The sequence below is a fragment of the Electrophorus electricus genome, chromosome 24 (genome assembly GCF_041902795.1).
Source record: "Electrophorus electricus isolate QZ-2024a chromosome 24, ASM4190279v1, whole genome shotgun sequence".
Lineage (NCBI taxonomy): Eukaryota > Metazoa > Chordata > Actinopteri > Gymnotiformes > Gymnotidae > Electrophorus > Electrophorus electricus.
This window is the reverse complement of record NC_137520.1, coordinates 6,944,329-6,962,187: the sequence shown is the minus strand read 5'-3', so window position 1 is coordinate 6,962,187 and position 17,859 is coordinate 6,944,329. Positions and strand designations below refer to the sequence as shown.

At 47.5% G+C, this 17,859-nt stretch overlaps 1 protein-coding gene and 1 long non-coding RNA gene across 14 annotated transcripts in view; both read right to left on the bottom strand.

Moving 5' to 3' along the window:
- The window catches only part of tns2a (tensin 2a), a 37,851-nt gene that overhangs the window by 17,271 nt on the left and 2,721 nt on the right, over positions 1-17,859 (bottom strand). For 5 of the 13 annotated variants that reach the window (XM_027017936.3, XM_027017935.3, XM_081706795.1 and 2 more), the window contains exons 2-3: positions 8,203-8,305; positions 7,944-7,981 (exon numbers count right to left, since the gene is read on the bottom strand). The exons of 4 other annotated variants lie outside the window; for them this stretch is intronic. In XM_027017936.3, coding sequence (XP_026873737.2) covers positions 7,944-7,981; positions 8,203-8,305 — 141 coding nt within the window. Of the gene's footprint in view, positions 1-7,943; positions 7,982-8,202; positions 8,306-15,182; positions 15,469-17,859 lie in introns of those variants that run through there. 4 more of the 13 variants (XM_027017938.3, XM_081706800.1, XM_081706801.1 and 1 more) reach the window with 2 other exon arrangements.
- Positions 9,183-14,899, bottom strand: LOC145653438 (uncharacterized). Its single transcript, XR_014119713.1, has 2 exons — positions 10,562-14,899; positions 9,183-9,677 (listed from the first exon to the last, which is right to left on the bottom strand). It is a non-coding gene; the product is annotated as an uncharacterized LOC145653438 (long non-coding RNA).

Here is a 17,859-nt window from a genome sequence, read left to right as displayed (position 1 = left end):
TGCTGTTTATTAAAGCATGACTATCACGGGATCACTGCTAGAGCCCTGTTAGCATCTATGACGTGAGGTGCTTCTGAAAGTCGCTTTAGTCGGCATGAAACTCGCGAGCCCAAACTCATATGCGGCTCTTCAATGGATTTTTATTCTTTTTTTTTTTTGCTCATGGCAAAACAGACTTCGGATGGGTGTAAATCTCCCTCCTCTGCCTGTAATGGCTCACCAAGGAAAGAGAGGCCATGTGCAGCAGATCTGCTTTTCTGTGAGGTCTGGAATGACCCCCATGAGGCTGGTTGTGAGGTTATGACCGCATAAAACATGTAGACTGATGTCACATGTGTCCCTGAGGGGTGACTGCTAAGTCAAGGCTGTGTCTTCTGAAGCTTACGAGGTAATGATGGAGGAATGGGCACAACTGCACGCATGTACACACACACACACACACACACACATACAAACACATGTTAGTGATTTCAATATTCACTTTGATATTGCCCAAGACCCTCTGAGATCGGCCTTTAGTTCTATATTAGAATCAACTGGTTTTACCCAATGTATAAGAGCACCCACACACTCTGGTGGACATGCACTTGTCTTAGTACTGACATACACTGTAGACATAGAGAACGTAGTCATACTACCCCAGTCGGAGGTCATCTCAGACCATTCCCTAATTTCATTTGAACTACTTATGAGTCACAACATAGTAACCTCACCTCGCTATCATACCAGACGCACGATCATGTCAGCCACTACATTTATTGCGAATCTCCCAGACTTATCATTTGCGACTAGGATACACTCAAACCCCACGGAACTTGATCAAATGAATGCTTAGAATCAGTATTCCACTGCACACTCAATAATGTTGCTCTATTAAAAAAAACTAGTACCTTGGTATAACGATCACAAATTTAAAACAAAACACCTGAAAATAGAATGTAAATGGTGCCACAATAAGCTTGTAGCAATTATTACTGCTCGAACAGCTTCTCTCTCAACACTAATAAAAAATAACACAAATAATCCTAGATTTCTATTTAGTACAATTGCACATCCAACTGACACCAATGCTCAGATTATAACACAGTAGTAATGAGTTCATGAATTTCTTTAATGAGAAAATTAGGCACATTAGAGATAACATTCAGAGTATTAACTTGACATCTGATCACCAAGTAGCTGCCTGAACAACCAAGCCAAAAACGAAAAAAAAGTGAGCTGTCAAACTACAGGCTGATCTCAAAGCTTCCATTTATTTCCAAGATCCTAGAAAAAGCTGTAGATCAGCGGTCAAGCTCATACCTGAATCATAACCAAATACATGGAGTCCTTCAGTCAGGGTTTAGGCCTAATCATAGTACAGAGACAGCACTGATTAAAGTAGTTAATGACCTGTTGTTGGCTTCTCATCAGGGTTGTGTCTCTTTGCTTAAATTGCTTGATCCGAGTGCAGCATTTGTCACTATAGATCACAACATTTTACTAGATAGACTCAAAAATGGTGATGGGATTAGGGGATTTCTTGGTTTAAATCGTATCTAGTTACCAATTTGTTAACATAAATGGAGACTTCTCAGCCTACAACAAGGTTAGCTATGGTGTCCCACAAGGATCATTCTAGGGCCTTTGCCTTTTTTCTTTATATATGCTACCTCTAGGTGACATTACACGTAAACACTGTGCTAGTTTCCATTGCTATGATGATGATGATGCTTAGCTTTATGTCTTAGCCAAACCAGAGAACATACATCATCTTAGTATTATTGAGGAATGCATAAAGGATGTCAGAGGCTTGAATGTTGAGGAATTTTCTCTCACTTAATCCTGACAAAACAGAAGTGCTTCTATTAGGCCCACAGACAGCGAGGTCCTCACTCTTTAATTACTCCATGAACCACAATGGTCTCCCAATCAGATCTTCTCTAACAGTTAAAGATCTTGCAGTTATTATGGATTCCAGTGTCTTGTTTGAAGCTCATGTAAACAATATTTCTAGGACCATCTTTCTCCACTTTAGGAACATTTCAAGATTAGGAACATGTTCTTCTTACATGACACAGAAAAGCCAGTCCATGCATTTACCACTTCCAGATTGGACGACTGCAATGCCTTACAATCTGGCCGTACCATTAAGTGCCTAAACGAGCTCCAGCTAGTTCAAAATGCAGCAGGCAGAGTTCTTACTAAAACTAGAAAATTTGATCACATCACTCCTATCTTAGCTACTTTACATTGGCTCCCAGTAAAATTTTGTATTGATTATTAAATGCTTCTAATGACTTACAAAGCACTAAATGGGCTTGCCGCACAGTACCTTAGAGAACTCCTAGTGCATTATGTCCCACCATATCTGCTTAGATCAAAAGGTGCAGGCTTTTTACTAAGACCAAGAATAAGAAAATCTACCGCAGGGGGCAGAGCATTTTCCTGCTCCCACACTATGGAATAACCTTCCTCTAAATGTTCGAGGCTGACACACAGTCTCAGTATTTAAGGCTAGGCTGAAAACCTCTGTGCAGTCAGGGATGTTATCAACTCCTTCCTATCTTAGGTAAAGGTGTAGATCTGGGGGTCCGTGGGCATTGAGAGTTCTGGTAAACTGGGATGTTATGATGCTGTCACTTCACCTCTATTTTGTCACTTAAGTTTGTTGCCTGGGAGCGGCGGAGTGCTGATGTTCCAGGGTGTCCTCACGCCTGTTGTTCCTTCTGGCTCCTTTTAGCCGTGCTTCCATACCTAGATCTGCTAGAGTCCATCCTTGCACATCATAGTTCCCTAATTTACACACTTCATACCTGGACATGCCTAATAATCTGGTCTCTTTTTCTTCCGAGGTACACCTACCCCGATGTCATGATGTTACTGAGCTCCAACCCGTCTCAACTGCTATGGCTGCTCTCACCACCCCCTGCTGTAGCCCACCACACCTCCACACCAGCCAACTCCTTCTCCATTGCCCTTGATAGACGTTCTCTTGCGTAGGTTTTGGGCACACGTAGACCATCAGGACAAGACTAGGACCTCTAGATAACCGGACAAAACATTAATTGCTTATTTTTTCATTTTATTATTATTTATTTATTTTTCTTTTAGAATTGTTACTACTGTGGTGATCGTTCTCAGCCAGAGGAGGATGGCCCCCCCTTTGAGTCTTGGTTCCTCTCAAGGTTTCTTCCTCATGCTCTAGGGAGTTTTTCCTTGCCACTGTCACCCTTGGCTTGCTCACTGGAGACTTGGACTTGGACATTTGTAAAACTGCTTTGTGACAACATCTGTTGCAAAAAGCACTATATAAATAAATTTGATTTGATTTGATTTTTCACACACACACACACACACACACACACACATACACGCAGAGTCACATGCACAAACACACCTTCCATATAGTACTGTGGCAGCTGACGTGATTCCTAAACACACATCCTGATCCAAAAAGATCGTGATCTCCAGTGGACATCATCTAGCGCAACCGCATCCTCATTCCTACAAATCAGCTCTTTAATTATCCCAGCCTGTCCTTCTCCCTAACCGCCCGCCCACCTCCTCCGTCTCGTTAGCCCATCATTATTATAGTCAAATTGTTGTCATGTCGCCAGTGTAAACAGGAACCACAGGCCCACCAGGGAGAAGCAAGCATTCGGAGGGCTGAGAGTCAGGACAAAAATAAACAAAAGTAAACACACTCCTCACAAAAAACAGCGAGAGAGAGCAAGAGGGCACAATTAAGAGATCTCAACAGTGGAAAAATCCCACGTCACCTAGGCTTGCTTGTTTACAGCGTGGCCTTGTCATATTTCCCATACTCCGGCTACAGCTGGCCTGCCAGGGGTTTTACGTGCTGTGTAAACACAGGTACGGGGGCTGAATTTGTGGTGGTCCTGGAACAGCAACCAACTTTCGCTTTGTGATGCCATGCTATTGGATTTAAACGATTCATATTTCAAAGCTTTACTGACTGGTATTTGGTATATAGTTTTCTAAACCTTCTTAACACCACAAGAGGAATTTAAAGTGTGACAAAATATGTTAGTTTTCAGGCATAAATCCTTGAAATCACATTTAGAAATCTCTTATCTCCTGTACACGTGAATACACGTTGTACAAGACATGTAGAACGTCCATGGCCTAAACGACTTGAATAGCTGAATTCTGTGTACTTCATGTGGAGTGATCTACTCCACTGTCATGATCTGGTCTTTAATGCACCATTGATTCATATCGAATATCTTTGACCTTGTGCAGACGGTGCAGACAGTGATTCACTCCACACACAGACCATCTACCATCTATACTTGCTCCTACAGTATCATTACACGTCTGAATAAGCCCCTGGACACAACACACACACACACACACACACACACACACACACACACACACACACACGTGACGTTGATGAGACTGTAAGCTTAAGTGCTAGAGGGGTTATGGGAATTAGCGTCCCTCTCGGGTGGCTTGTCCTGTCCTACACCCATCAGAGGCCCCACCGACAGAACCTCCACCCCACCCAACCCCTCCCCATTACAGTAGGAAACGGGGCCTTTTTTTCTTTTGACTGTGACAGAGACGTTCCTTCCTCCCTCAGACTAGCGGCTCCCCCTTTGGCCCCCTTTCTCTCCCTCCGTCCCTGTCTGTCTGTCTTTCTTTCTTTCTTTATCTCCCTCTGTCCTCGTCTGTGTCTTTCTTTGTCTCTGTCTGTCCCTGTCTGCTACTCATATAAGATCCGGTCATTTTCAATACTGTGACACTGAAATTATGTTTTTTTTGTTGGTTTTTCTTTGTGTGCGAGTGTGTGTGTGTGTGTGTGTGTGTGTGTGTGCGTGCGTGCCTGCGCATGGGCGTGTGAAAGAGAGAGAAAATGGAGAGACTCCTTACAATAGAGGGTGAGCCAGCTGTCTCTCAAATAACCAGAGTTTCTTTCCTGGGTTTTAAGGTTGGAGAAAAGGGTGTACCATGACCTAGACTTACACACACACACACACACCCACGAGCAGGAGCACAGACAACAATCATGGGTCTATCTTTGCTTTCAGGAAATGCCATTTGAGAAAAACACCATAAAAAAAAAAAACAAGTTGTTGAGGGAAAGAGTGCAGATAGCAGCTCCATGAAAGCGTGAACTCACTTCGCCCCAGTGCCTCGGGCGACACTGGCCGTGGTCAGAAGATGCTTACTGCTCACTGAATTGTTTGCAGATCCACTTTAGAAGCATTGAACTCATGTCGTAGAATGATGGGGGGGGGGGGGCACTATTCAACTGCAGCACAAGTTGACACAAATAGAGGAGATGAATGCCTTAGTCACCAGGGCACTGAGTCAGCCTGGACAAACAGCGGATGCAGCCAGCCACTGGCCTGGAGTGGGTGCTGGCTTTGAGATCATAAGATGTTGAAGAAACTGATCCTGGGCCTGCTAAATGTTTATTTTTAAAAGAGACTCATAAACAGGGCTTATTTTACACAGTTTATGACAAATACAGCTGTGGAGAACCATCACGTGTGTTTTGTACATGTTTCAGCAAGTTATGAACATCCAAAACACTTAAGTCATTAGAAGATCAACTAAGTACAGCTTGGCGCGGATGGTGTTGAAAGAAATATAGCCGAAGGACTTTTATTATGCATTGTGCAAATATTCACCAAGTTCTATCCGGCACTATTATCCTGGTCAAGACAAAAAGTGCTCTTACTGTGGACACAATAGGTCAGACATGCCCTACCCAACCCTTCTAAAAAGATATACCTCCCGCTGCCTCAATACCTTTACTCACTCGATAGACGTCAGTAGCCCAACTACCAAAACGCATCTTTGCGATTTCCTTAGGGAGGGGGTTTCGTCCACGTAGAGGAGTAAGGCTAAGGTAGAAAGCTTGGAGTGTGAGTATCCTGAGAGAAAGCTACTCCTGCGGCACAGGGCGTGTTCAAATGTATGGATGCCTCTCCACTACTCATGCTTTCAGTCCCCTCGCTCTTAAACGGAATCGCTCAAACACACGGCCCCGGGTCTGTTCTCCATTTGGGTGGGACGGTCTTGTGTGGAGGAACACGGCGGAACAGTCGAAATGAACTACGCGTCACGGGATGGAAGAAGTGTGCCTGGGCCAAACAAAGGAAACAGGTGACTCTGCTCCAGACATACGTACGGTATTGGCAACGAAAGGGGCCGGGCTTACGGATCCGTGAGGGCCGAGGTTGCAGACTGAGCAAGGGTTAGACTGATCTAAGGTCAGAGTCATCCTGAGCTAGCGTTTAGGGTTTAGGTTAGCATGGGCTAGGGTTAGGGTCTAGGGTCAGGGCTAGTGTGAGCTAGGTCGGAAGTCCTGCTCAGCAGCCCGAGAGTCCTACTAGCTCTGCTGTCGACGGTGTGGCATCGGGTGTCTTTGCTTTCTTGGACTCCCTGGAAGGCCCCCCGGCACTTTGATCTGCGCCACTGGCATTAAGACGTGCCAGGCTGCTTTGTCCACCCTCACTCAGGTGGGGCCGGGCGGCTCTCCAAAGCAGCTCTTTGTTCAGCCTGGCCAATGGAGGGTACCGAGAGCCAGGGTTGCGAAAAAGGTGCCGAGGGTCGCCAACATCCCCCCCCGGGGGGGCCACGCCCTTCCGGCACTGGGATGATCCCTATCGCTGCAGACCGCAATGCCGGCCAGACGTCTCGTATGACCAAGAAAACACAGCAATTGGAGACTCAAGTCATGACAGTGCAGAGTCTCAGAAGAAGAAGCCTCACTGTTTAGATCGTGAACACTATAAATAAACACACAGATCTCTTAAGCTCTGCGTTTCCCCCTCATCCATTCACATTCGAGCAGATCGTCTTCTCAGTGTAACTCCACCATTTGGCAGGAAGAGATGCTACCTTGTTTCTAATCAGTCACCTTCATCTGTCTAAACTATCTGGGGCCCCATTTCGCACCTACACAACACCACTAAAATCTGTCTAAAGAGTTAGGTGAACTCACAGTACTTCGGTGAATGATAGTGTGTTCTTATTTCCTGCTAGCTACTGTTTTCACCATTGTCCAATCATATCTGCAAAGAAACTATTTTTTAAAAATAGAACGACATATTGCCGGTGTTTGCCGCAAAGTAACTGACGCAGAGAATCTGCGATCTAACCAGACAGAATGCAGAGAGCATGTGAAGAACTGCAGATGAACAGTGGAAAATGGTCGATACACACGCAACAACCTCTAGGGCAACTGTTACAATTGAGAGAAGACAGCTGAGAAAAACAGTTTTATTGGACTCTGGCCATCCCTGTGCTAAACCAGATGAACATCTGATGGCATGTTTCACCCAAATCCTGGCAAAACAGCAGTCTGGTCAATAATCCAGATTAAGACATTAGGCTATAACCAAGGGGAAATCCATAGTAACAAGACTGACATGGCATCCAATGGAAGAGGGATTAGATCTTTCCCAGAGATTACCAAGAGCTCTTCACCCAATCCATGCCTCCGTCAGGACACTCGGTACAAAACCATCACACAAAAACAAAGAGCGCGTTCTTACGCTTTTAGTGAAACTGGCATCGAACTTCGGTGGAAAAGGATTTCTAACTGAGGTGAAAAACGCGTCCGACGAAGAGAGGCCGGCTGAGCTGTTCACCAGATGCGTTTATCTGGGTAAGAAAGCATGCTGCATGCGCTTCTTGCCCAACATGCCGCAGAGTCCCACAGACTCGCCATGCCAAACCAGAGCGGCCAACCCCGAACCCGTCAATGAGCCTTTCGCAGGAACAGCGCGGGGAGCGGCTGCCTCAGAGACGGAGAGAGAGAGAGAGAGGTAGAGAGGTAGACAGAAAGATGGAGACAGCCAGACCTAGCTATTCGGTTAACTGAGAAACCCAAGGCCTTTATTTGCTGGGCGGCAACGCTGTTTGGATGGTTGTTGGGTGATATTACTACAGAGCAGTAAAACGTAAATACAAAGGTTCCTTACCTTGCTTTCACATTTCTTATGAGTGGCTGTTTTGCAGACTGGAGATAAAACAGAGAACAACATAAAACAGATTCAGCAAGATAAAGATCAAAGCTACTTAATGCGAAATTTCCTTCGGAGCAAGGTTTCGGCGAGTCATGGTTTCACAAGCTACTTATTTCCAATACAGTGGAACATCAGCTAGGACTGTATCGGTTTACTTGTGGGCTAAGCGTCAATCGAGCCATCCTGGTAGGTGGAGCCGGGGGGAGGGTCTCACCTCGGCAGAAGGATCCCAGGCTCTCTATGCTCTGCTTACACACCACACACTGACGCCTCTTCTTGAAGGTCTTCTCCTTAAAGGCATGGGGCTCGCCCTTCGCCTGCAGAACAGAAAGCCATCAGAGGTTACTCCATCCCTCCTGTTGGAGTCCTCGCCAGGTCTCGTCTTCTCAGTCAGAGACGTCGCCACGTCTCGTTTTCAGTCAGGACCTCCTGCGCAGGACTCTTAAGGCCCTCTCTGTGTGCTGAGTGTCTCATCCTTCAAAGTCAAGCAGGAGGACAAAGCATCACTTGCGTAACACTTAATCTCACCTCGACACACCTTGTCTTAAAGACATTTTGTTGTTTACGGGAAGCCAGAGGGCTCATATGCAGCTGATCCACTCCAGTGATCTCTGCAGCCTGCCTTACACCCGCCCACCCGCCCACACACACACACACACACACACACACACACACACACGGACACATGCATGCATGCACGTACACCTTACGGTTTAAGATCGGATCTGATCGTGGACGACGTGCTTGCTTCTGCGCGCACGCCCACTGCTCCAGGTGTCCAAGAGCATGGCGGGCATTGCGTAGCATTCGACACCTAAGCCGGGAGGGGAATGCCAGTTTGTGTGGGGGTGTGTATGCTTTTCCATCATCATACGGTAGCAGCCTGAGGCCCGAGGGAGCCCGATCCCGCTCGCGTCTCAGTGGCAGGCTCTGTTTAGACAGCTGGCCAGAGATGTAGCGCCCATCAGTGCCACACAGCTCTCCACGGAAGACTCTCTGAGCGGGCACCACCTGACTCTCTGCCCACCTCCCGATCCTCACCTCCTCCAGATAAGTGGAACTCAAACTTTAACTCAGTAACCAAAAAGAGAAGCTTTTACAATTTGGAGTTTTCCTGTCTCACACTCATCATGTTTCCCCAGGGACACTGGGTAACGCACATACACACATTTGCTTGTATATCAAGACATGAAGTTTTTATACACACACACACACACACACACACACACACACACACACACACACACACACACACACACATATATATATATATATATATACGATTTTTTTTTCTCTTCATGTGTATTATTAGCAAATACCTTTGCAATCCAACAATTTTCTAACTCCAGTTCATATTCAAATGTACAAAACCCAAATCCCACCCAACCGCCGCCTTACTCAGAAGACCCAGAGGAAACTGGGCAGAGGAGCCTGAAGCGCACGGCGATAACGTGCGTAAGAGAGCACGCGGGAGGAGAAGATGGTCACGAGCGAAGTCGTTCGTGCGCGAAGCGACCAGCACTTTAAAAACACCCGTGGAGTCGGCACGGGTTCAGATTTAGCGCGGGAAGCAGCCTCCCAACATCCCCCGTCCCAGTAGGCTCCCAACACCCCCTGTGCTGCGGCTGCTTGTTTAGTGTGGATGGAAGCGTGCGTGCTGATGTCCTGCTTGCTGACAGAGGGATGGGCCTGCAGAAGGACAGAAGGAAATCTGATACCAAGCAGGGAGATTTAAATTCAAAGGCTTTTGCCACACAAGGTAAGAAACTGGAAGCTGACTAAAGGCTGTAATAGACGAAATGAAACAAATGTTATGACTTTGTCCTTAAAAATGCGCTTTTATCGAATTTGCAAAAAATAAGGCGAGAGAGCTGCAGAGAGCTTTTGGCCTTTAACGCATCTGAGAGTACTTCCCATTCTTCAGATTCGAGCCTCTCGCGCGCCGACACAGACCGGAGAAGGAGCGGGCAGGGATGGTTCTCGTAATTGCAGAACACGGAAAGCACATGGGAATGCAGGTTTTTTCCAAACTGCTGCTACGGTCCCCGAGGCCTTCAAAGCCGCGACACGCAGTTACAGAATATCCCACGACAACAATCAGCTGCTCAGCTGTTCGTCCCCCACTCCACCCCCAGCATGAATAAACGGCTCCAGATTGACATATTACGCCGTGAGATTAAGATTATATGTACGGTTTGGGCAGAGGGCCAGAGAGAGGGGAGGACCAGAACGGCTCTCCCAGACGACACCGGCACTCTGGCACTTCTAACCCAGCCATCTTAAAACCCTCACTCGTATTTTCATTTTACTTCACCCATCCTTTTATATAATATTTTTCTTCACATTGCCTAAGAGGGTACTTATGTCTCCCAAATTATTTCTAAACCAACTTCTACGATCACAAACGAGTTTATACAGTGTACAAAAGCTATGTTTATTTCAACATCGCAATGGTTCAGCCCTTGTTTTCTTGATGGATGGCATTCCTTGTCTTAAATGAATGCAAGAACAGTTGGGGAGATAAAGTGTGGGCAGAGTATGTATAAAGAAAGGGCAAATAAAACCTCTCCTACCTTTTCAATCTGATAGTCCACGAGGGTCAGTGCCCCAAACGGAAAAACGATTTACACCCAAACACTTCGCCGCAACGGAAAAGCTAGATACCTGTATTAGACAACCCGCCCTCGCCCCCACCACCAGGTTCTGAGTCTGGAGTACCCTCCACTGTGGACGCCCCTGGAGAGCAGGCGAGGGCCAGGGCGGGCAGAAAACAGTCCGCCAGGGCATGCCCGCTGCCCGTGTGACAAGGAGGGCCTGTTCGCTTAATTTCAACCAGCCAGAGGCTCCGTGGACGACAAAAAGACAACCTTTGAGAGCGAGGACCCGCCCTTTCCTCACACCACTCCAGGGCCCAGGCCCAAATCAAAGAACAGAGGAGGAATTGAAGAGAGAAGTGGATAATACACACACACACACACACACACACACACACACACACACGATGGACAGACAGACATACATGCACTTGGGGGAGGAGATGGCGCACGTGCAGAATGGAAGCGCACGCGTGATTCTCCTGTAAGGACCGCGCCCCTCGGCTGCGCCTGGCCTCCGTCGACCTGTCGTCTCCGGCGGTGACGAGCACTCATCCAGAGCAGGCGCAGCAGAAAACTTCGTGCGGTCACCAGCGGCAGTAGCGAGGCAGCTCCGCAGCGCAATAGGACGGAAGGACGAGGACACACGTGTCCTTCAAGCGACCTCGACTGGCTCGGCGACCGAAGCCGCGGGACAGAACCCGAGGCTCGCATCCCACGAGCATCCGTTTGCCCTGTGCTGGTGCATTTGAGGATCGGTTTACAGCTGCTGGGGACTAATCTGCTGGGGGAGGTGTGATCTGATGCCTCAAGAATGCTTGTGGGTTTGAGGTCGATGCCATGATCCCAGAAACCCTACTGTTTTCCTAGTGGCAGTCTTACTACAGTGAGAGTGGGGGGGGGGGGTCTTGTAGGGGGTCTTGCATGCTTGTGGTTTTCAATACGTCGGCCCTTTCATTAGCATGGCTCGCTCGCCGGGGGATATCCAAGTGTGTGCAAGCACGCCCCCTCACAACTCACTGGCACAGTGTGCGTCCAGGGTGGGACAGAGTGAAGGAGGAACTGTTCTGGATATGTGTGTATGAAATTGGCCTGTGTGTGTGTGTGTGTGTGTGTGTGTGTGCGCGCGCGCGCGTGCAGGGTGGGACAGGCAGTCAGGGGAACAGAGACAGCCTGTTCCAGAGATGAGGTCAGCGCGGCGCCATTACGAGCTTCCTGTCCCCTGCTCTCTCCGCGGCCTTCCCGGCGTCCTGCGCGCACACGTTTCCCTGCTGCTGGCTCCTCAGCCACATGCTGAGAGGGAAACATTGGGGTGCGCCGCGCTCGTTTCCTTAGTACGCATCACACCTTTCTAGACTTCCTCACAGAAAATCGTCACGGAAACTGCGGTGCATTTTGAGATGGCTCTGGGCGACTGGTCTTTTGAGGGGAAACCTTATATGGACTCACTTGTCAGGACACTACAAAGCTCCCCTCCTGGATGTGGAGAAATCTCTGTTGCTTTACCTGTGCCCGCTTCAGCCTCTATCTCTCCGCCCTTCTGCCTTGTTCGTTCTCTCTCTCTCTCTCTCTCTCTCTCTCTCTATGGCACAAATGTGTGTTGGTCCAATTATTTAGTATTTTTATTAATCTGGCACAAAATCCCTCTAATATGCTAAAAAATCTGTGTGATTTTAACCAACCCCCCCCCCCCCCAACCATAAAACAATATTTCTCAGCCAACAGAAAATGAGAGCCTTCAGTGTTTATGAGCTGTAATGCTGATTAAAGTTTGAAGCACCGGACGAAATGAAACGCGGCTGCAGCAGCCCTACAAGACTATTAATAACCAACATCCGTTACCTTGGCTGGCTCACCAGGAATTAACGCCACTGGTCCATCAGCTGCGTGTCTGCACAGGAGCTCTGTGCATGGCTCGCACACGTCGGCCAGTAGCGGCAGGCTGTTATCGAGGAAGAACTCCAAACAGCACAATGTTATCAGCTTACTAAATATAACACTTTGGCTTTCCTCAAAACACCAAGATGGACTGGAAACCTCGAGACTATGGGATGTGTACTGGAGGAAACGTAGACAGACAAAGTACTGAAAATACACACACGCACGCAGGTTCGTGCCCATGTGCTTGTGTGGTTAAGTAAGATCTAGCTTTGCAAGCGGCCTAATGATTTAAAAACATAATAGATACATACATGAATTACAGAATTTTTTATTCTTTTTAAAACTACAGTTCCAAAGCACTGCATGAGTGCTGGTGCATGAAGGCTAGCTTGGTTCGATGAAACACAGGCATTTCCTTTGAATAACCATCAATTATGGAATGGAGTTATTTGTTATGCAGTCGCTGTACTTGTTTTATATGACAGTAATTTTCACTTGTCCGTTTATACTCGAGCACTGCACCCAGTCATCAGTTGCTACCATCATTGTACTGCAGCTACTCTACAAGCTCAGAACTCTTTCAGTGTGTGCATTTCTCTTGGGTAAACAGCTGTTTTCTCTAGCCAGCGTTATTCACAGCGTTTACAGTTTAAGGGATTTGTGTGTGTGTGTGCGCCCGCACATACACGCAGCTGGATATGAGCTGAGATAGTTCAGGCAAACCCATCAGAGAGCATCGTGAGCTTTGTGGAGTCCAAGACACACAGTCAGGTCCCACCAAGCAAGTGGGTGAGAGAGACAGCCCGACACAAGGGAGCGTCTATCGAATACCAAATATCAAAGTCATAATGCGCGGCATGTTTCTGTAGTCACTCCGAAACACATCGCAGCACCATTCTGGGCGCTCCGCAGGGCAGGCAGGCCCACAGCGGGTCCTAGCCCAGTCGCTCAAGCGCCGACTCTTATCTGCTGTTTACCTTGCCATTAGCTGGCTCCCAGCACGCTCACAAGGAGATGCAAATATGTCGTACCGTGCCAGCACTGGGTCTTATCAGGCGCTCAGCGCACAGCCTGGCTGCATCACGCAACAGCTGCAACCCTCGCTGGGATCGCCGGCCAAGCGCAGGGAGCTCCACGGCGACGCGCCGGGGCAACGCAGTCTTACAGACTTTTTTGGTTTGAGCAACACTCCGCACATCGTTACGACCGGCAGTCCGAGACGGGCCAAAACGCCCCAGACCCTGCACGACATCCGGCCTGCTTTGAATGGGTCGTTAGGAGAACGGGCCGAAGCATGTCAGGAACTCCTTCAGTTCGCCTTCTCCCTTTAGATGAAGGAGTAACACTCAATGACGTAGCTGGCGGAGGAGTTAGCGCACAGCAAACAGCTCTGCGTCCCCTGCTAATTATGAGAGGGTACCCAATCGTTCAGCCAAGTTTTTTTCTGCCTTATTTTATCTGTCTATTTTATTAACCATGGGAGGCCTTCACCCAAATCTGGTAGCTGTGTCGGTGTGCGGCGACTAGATGTTGTACTGCCAAACAATCCACCAAGTTCTTGCGCTTTTAGCTCCCAAGATTGAACTCTACAGCAGGAGATGTGTATATAAACCTTTTACACCCCTTTCAGTTTGTTGCCTTCTTTTTTTTCTATCACCAACTGCAGAAAAAAAGTGCCCAGCCATATTCTTAATAAAGCAAGAAAAAGTCACTGAATGATAGCAATTTCACAGCCTTTTCTTGTTGGATCACACTAGAGTCTTAAAATCCTCAACTACACACACCGAACAGGTCACACCACCAGGGATTTGCCTTTGATGCCCCCTACCTTTTAGAGCGTCTCCACTCAGGCGTTTAATAATTTGTGGCGCAGTAACTATTAGTAACCGATTTATCGCGGGCAGAAGGAAGGGGGGGGGGGGGGCCTTCGCCACAAGTCATATGATTGCTTCCCCCCCCGCCACATACGTAAGCTCCAAACTATGGCAAAAGTTAGAAATGCTACATTGCGTACTCTCACCGTTGCCCCGGCACGCAATTTACTATAAACACTTTACATGACTACGGGGATGTTTCGAATTAAGGACCGTCGGGTTTCATTACGCCGGGGATTAAAAAAAACGCACAGCTCGTTCCGAGGAGTTTCCATTTATTATGTACGCGGGGCAAATCATCAACCAAACCGCGTGCCGAATTTACGGAGGAAGACCCCCCCGTCGGGTCATATTACGCCATCTCTGGCGTAACCGTTTCTCTTTTTGCCACGAACCACGCCAGAGAACATGAACAACGCGGCCAGGACGACAGAGACGCATCTGCGCCAGGCGTCGACACCCCGGACAAAGTTGGTAGCGGTGGCCTCTCGTGTTACAGACTTAAACCTAAAGCAACAGAGCTGCGAGTGGCGCAAGGTGGGTTGCGTTGCTTTCTTGTACAGCTGTGGAAGGTCCACGTTTGATCGTTCGGGTAGCCTTCTAAAACAGACGCGCAAACGAGGTGGCGCGCAACGGCAAACGCGCAACTCCGTCAATATGACCCTGTAATAAACGGCACAGCGGCGGTCGTGTAGCAAGTGCAGACTACATAATGCACACTTTAAAATGTTACGAGAGAAAAATAGATGCTGTTTTTTTTTAACCAGAATATGAAACTTTGGAAGACGGACTCAGACATAAAAATCAAAGTTTTACACTGAACCTTTTTAAAATTCAAGCCGTACCTTACTCATGTTTCTCCAGGGAACTCCACCTAACATACAGGTATGTCGATTTCTCGTTTTAATACATTTCGTACATTCCCCGTTAGAGTGGAACAGGTTTTCCGACTGCTGCTATTGCGATGTTTTCCTTACTTTCTCACAACTCTGTGGTCGTGGGAGGAGTCACGAAAGAAAAGGTATTACTGGAAGCGCACGTTTTGATTGGCTACTTCATGGAGAAGGGGGTCTAGAACGGATTCCTGATTGGCTAGAATGCAAAATGGGACGTGCCCGTTTCGTTGCCTATCAATGTGAGGTTCTATCCCAGCGCAAGTGTGGAAGAGATACTAATAAAATTGATGATAAAAAAAAAAAAACCCACGTACACCCTCCCCCACACACACACAAACAAAACAAGCCCAAGGTTCCCAAAACCAGACAGGGTACGTGAACAATAATATCCCTCATGCAATAACATGACTATTGAAAATGAGAACATGCATATACAATCAGATTGTTAATAGTTAGCATTCAATTAGGTACGACGTGACTTGCTATAAATTTAACACCGAAATTTGGGTGATGAATGCAATATTTATGGGTTTGGGGTTTATGGAATTGATGGTATGAAACATCATTACATACCGACTAATACCAAGTCTCTTAGCGCACTAACGGTACGAGTGCGACATCAAGTGGTGGAAGATGTCATCGCACCTTTTTACCGCACGGCAGTGTGCGCGCCCTCATCCTACACTCAAAACAGAGTCTGGAAAGATTGTGTCGTGCACTGTTTAAGAAGCCTTGGCCGAATGATGAATACCATCACTTAGACTCCCCCCCTCCAAAAAAAGACCATCAATCTCCTTAAAAATCAAAAATATTTAGCACCATTTCACTGCGAGTTATACTGTGTATGACTATGTATGTGACGAATAAACCAAACTAGAACTTGAACTCTCAATCTCTCCCAAGTATCCCAATCACAAGGGTACAAAGGTACAGAACCCAGCTCAAAAATATCAAAACACAAATGTGCCACAAGTCTTTTTCTTCTGGTGAACCAGAATATACTGAGTTCCAATTTCTTTTCTGTATTTGTGTAAAGTAGCATAGCATGTGGAAATAATTACACCACTCATATCTGTGCTGAATCCTCTGATAACTGGTATACATGATGCTAACTTACATGCGCATGCTATATAAATAAAATTATCAGATCACAGACCTTATAGGTCCATGTTTGGCCGGCAGGTAAGGACAAGTTAAAGAAACCTAAAATCTAAAGTTAAGCATGACCAATTGTGTGTTTTCAACTTCCCTTCCAATTTAGCAGCAATAAAAGACACCTGTAGTGTTGGGAGAGAGGGAGGCCGCATTTCTTGGTGAGAACAACGAGGGAATGGGAAAATGTTACACGGATAGAATCTCTCAGGCGTAAGCAACACAAAAATAGAGCCGGGCTTCCTACCTCTCCACTGCTACGGTGTGTTTTTACCAGGCGATCCACTCTAGGGACCAAAGAGAGGAAAAAGTAGGATGGGCCGATTGGGTGGGGGCAGAGAGAGAGAAAAAGAGAGAATTTGCTAGGAATGGGAGAGGAGGGTAAAATCAGCTTCGAGAGAGAGAGAGAGAGAGAGAGAGAGAGAGAGAGAGAGAGCGCTGGGATCAGGGAGAGTAAATATGAGCTCAGCCCCGGCGTGCCAGGAATGAAACACGTCCCCATCACTCTCCGTCAGTCCCGCAGCCACGTGGATATGAATTTACACCGTTTACAGAACCCCAGGGAGGGGTGAGAGCGAGAAAAAAGGCGGCTTTGTGTATCAGAGGGGCCTAAGGAGACCCCGCGCTGACTGCTCGCCTTTCTAGCAGACTTGTTCTCGCTTTCCCGCACTTCTATCCCTCAGTAAGGTGTAGGCCCTTGGGGGGGGGGAGAGAGAACAGACCCTCACATACAGGTAGGGACCCTGAACTAGATGCAGCAGTTTGGGAATCGGCCCCTGAACGGCGTCCCTGACTGTACCGTTTGTACCGTGTTTCAAAGGACGTGTGTGTGACACTAAAAATTGTTCCGTGCGGGAAAACAGGAAGCCAGGGCCGTGCGCGCGCACCTAAAGTTAGCTCAGAGCATAGAACGTCTTAATGTATCGCTCCCTTAGTAGTGAGCGGTTGTGGGTTGGGTTGGGGTTGAATTTGGGAAAGAAAAGTACCTAATTTTGACTAAAATTAAGCAACTGAAATGAAAAGGACGCAACTAAGGACATATATGGGGCGTGGAGGTGTAATCGTGTGTAACACTTTAATGGCCTGAAAAGTACAGGTGATATAAGGCTGAAAGAGGAAACAAACAAACCAAAAAAAAAGAGAGAGAGAGAGAGAGACAGGAACATTTAGACAGAGGAAATGAAGAGGGGAGAAGGGAGGGCAGGAATGATTGGGTAAAAGAAAAGCCAAGGGCTGATCAACTGCAGCTGTTCACGGGGGAGGGAGGGGTAACGGAAGGCTGTGGGGGGGAAAGCGGGTACTGCACAGGAGAAAGACAGAGAGAGCAAACCACAAACGCTACGGCTCAAGAGGGCAATGGACAGGAAGGGTCAAATGCTGAAGCATATCCCTCTCTTTCCTGACAGCGATGTGCGGCTCTCCTCTGGGGGGATGTAAGGGTGGGCTACGAGCGGGGGGGGGGGGGGGGGGGGAT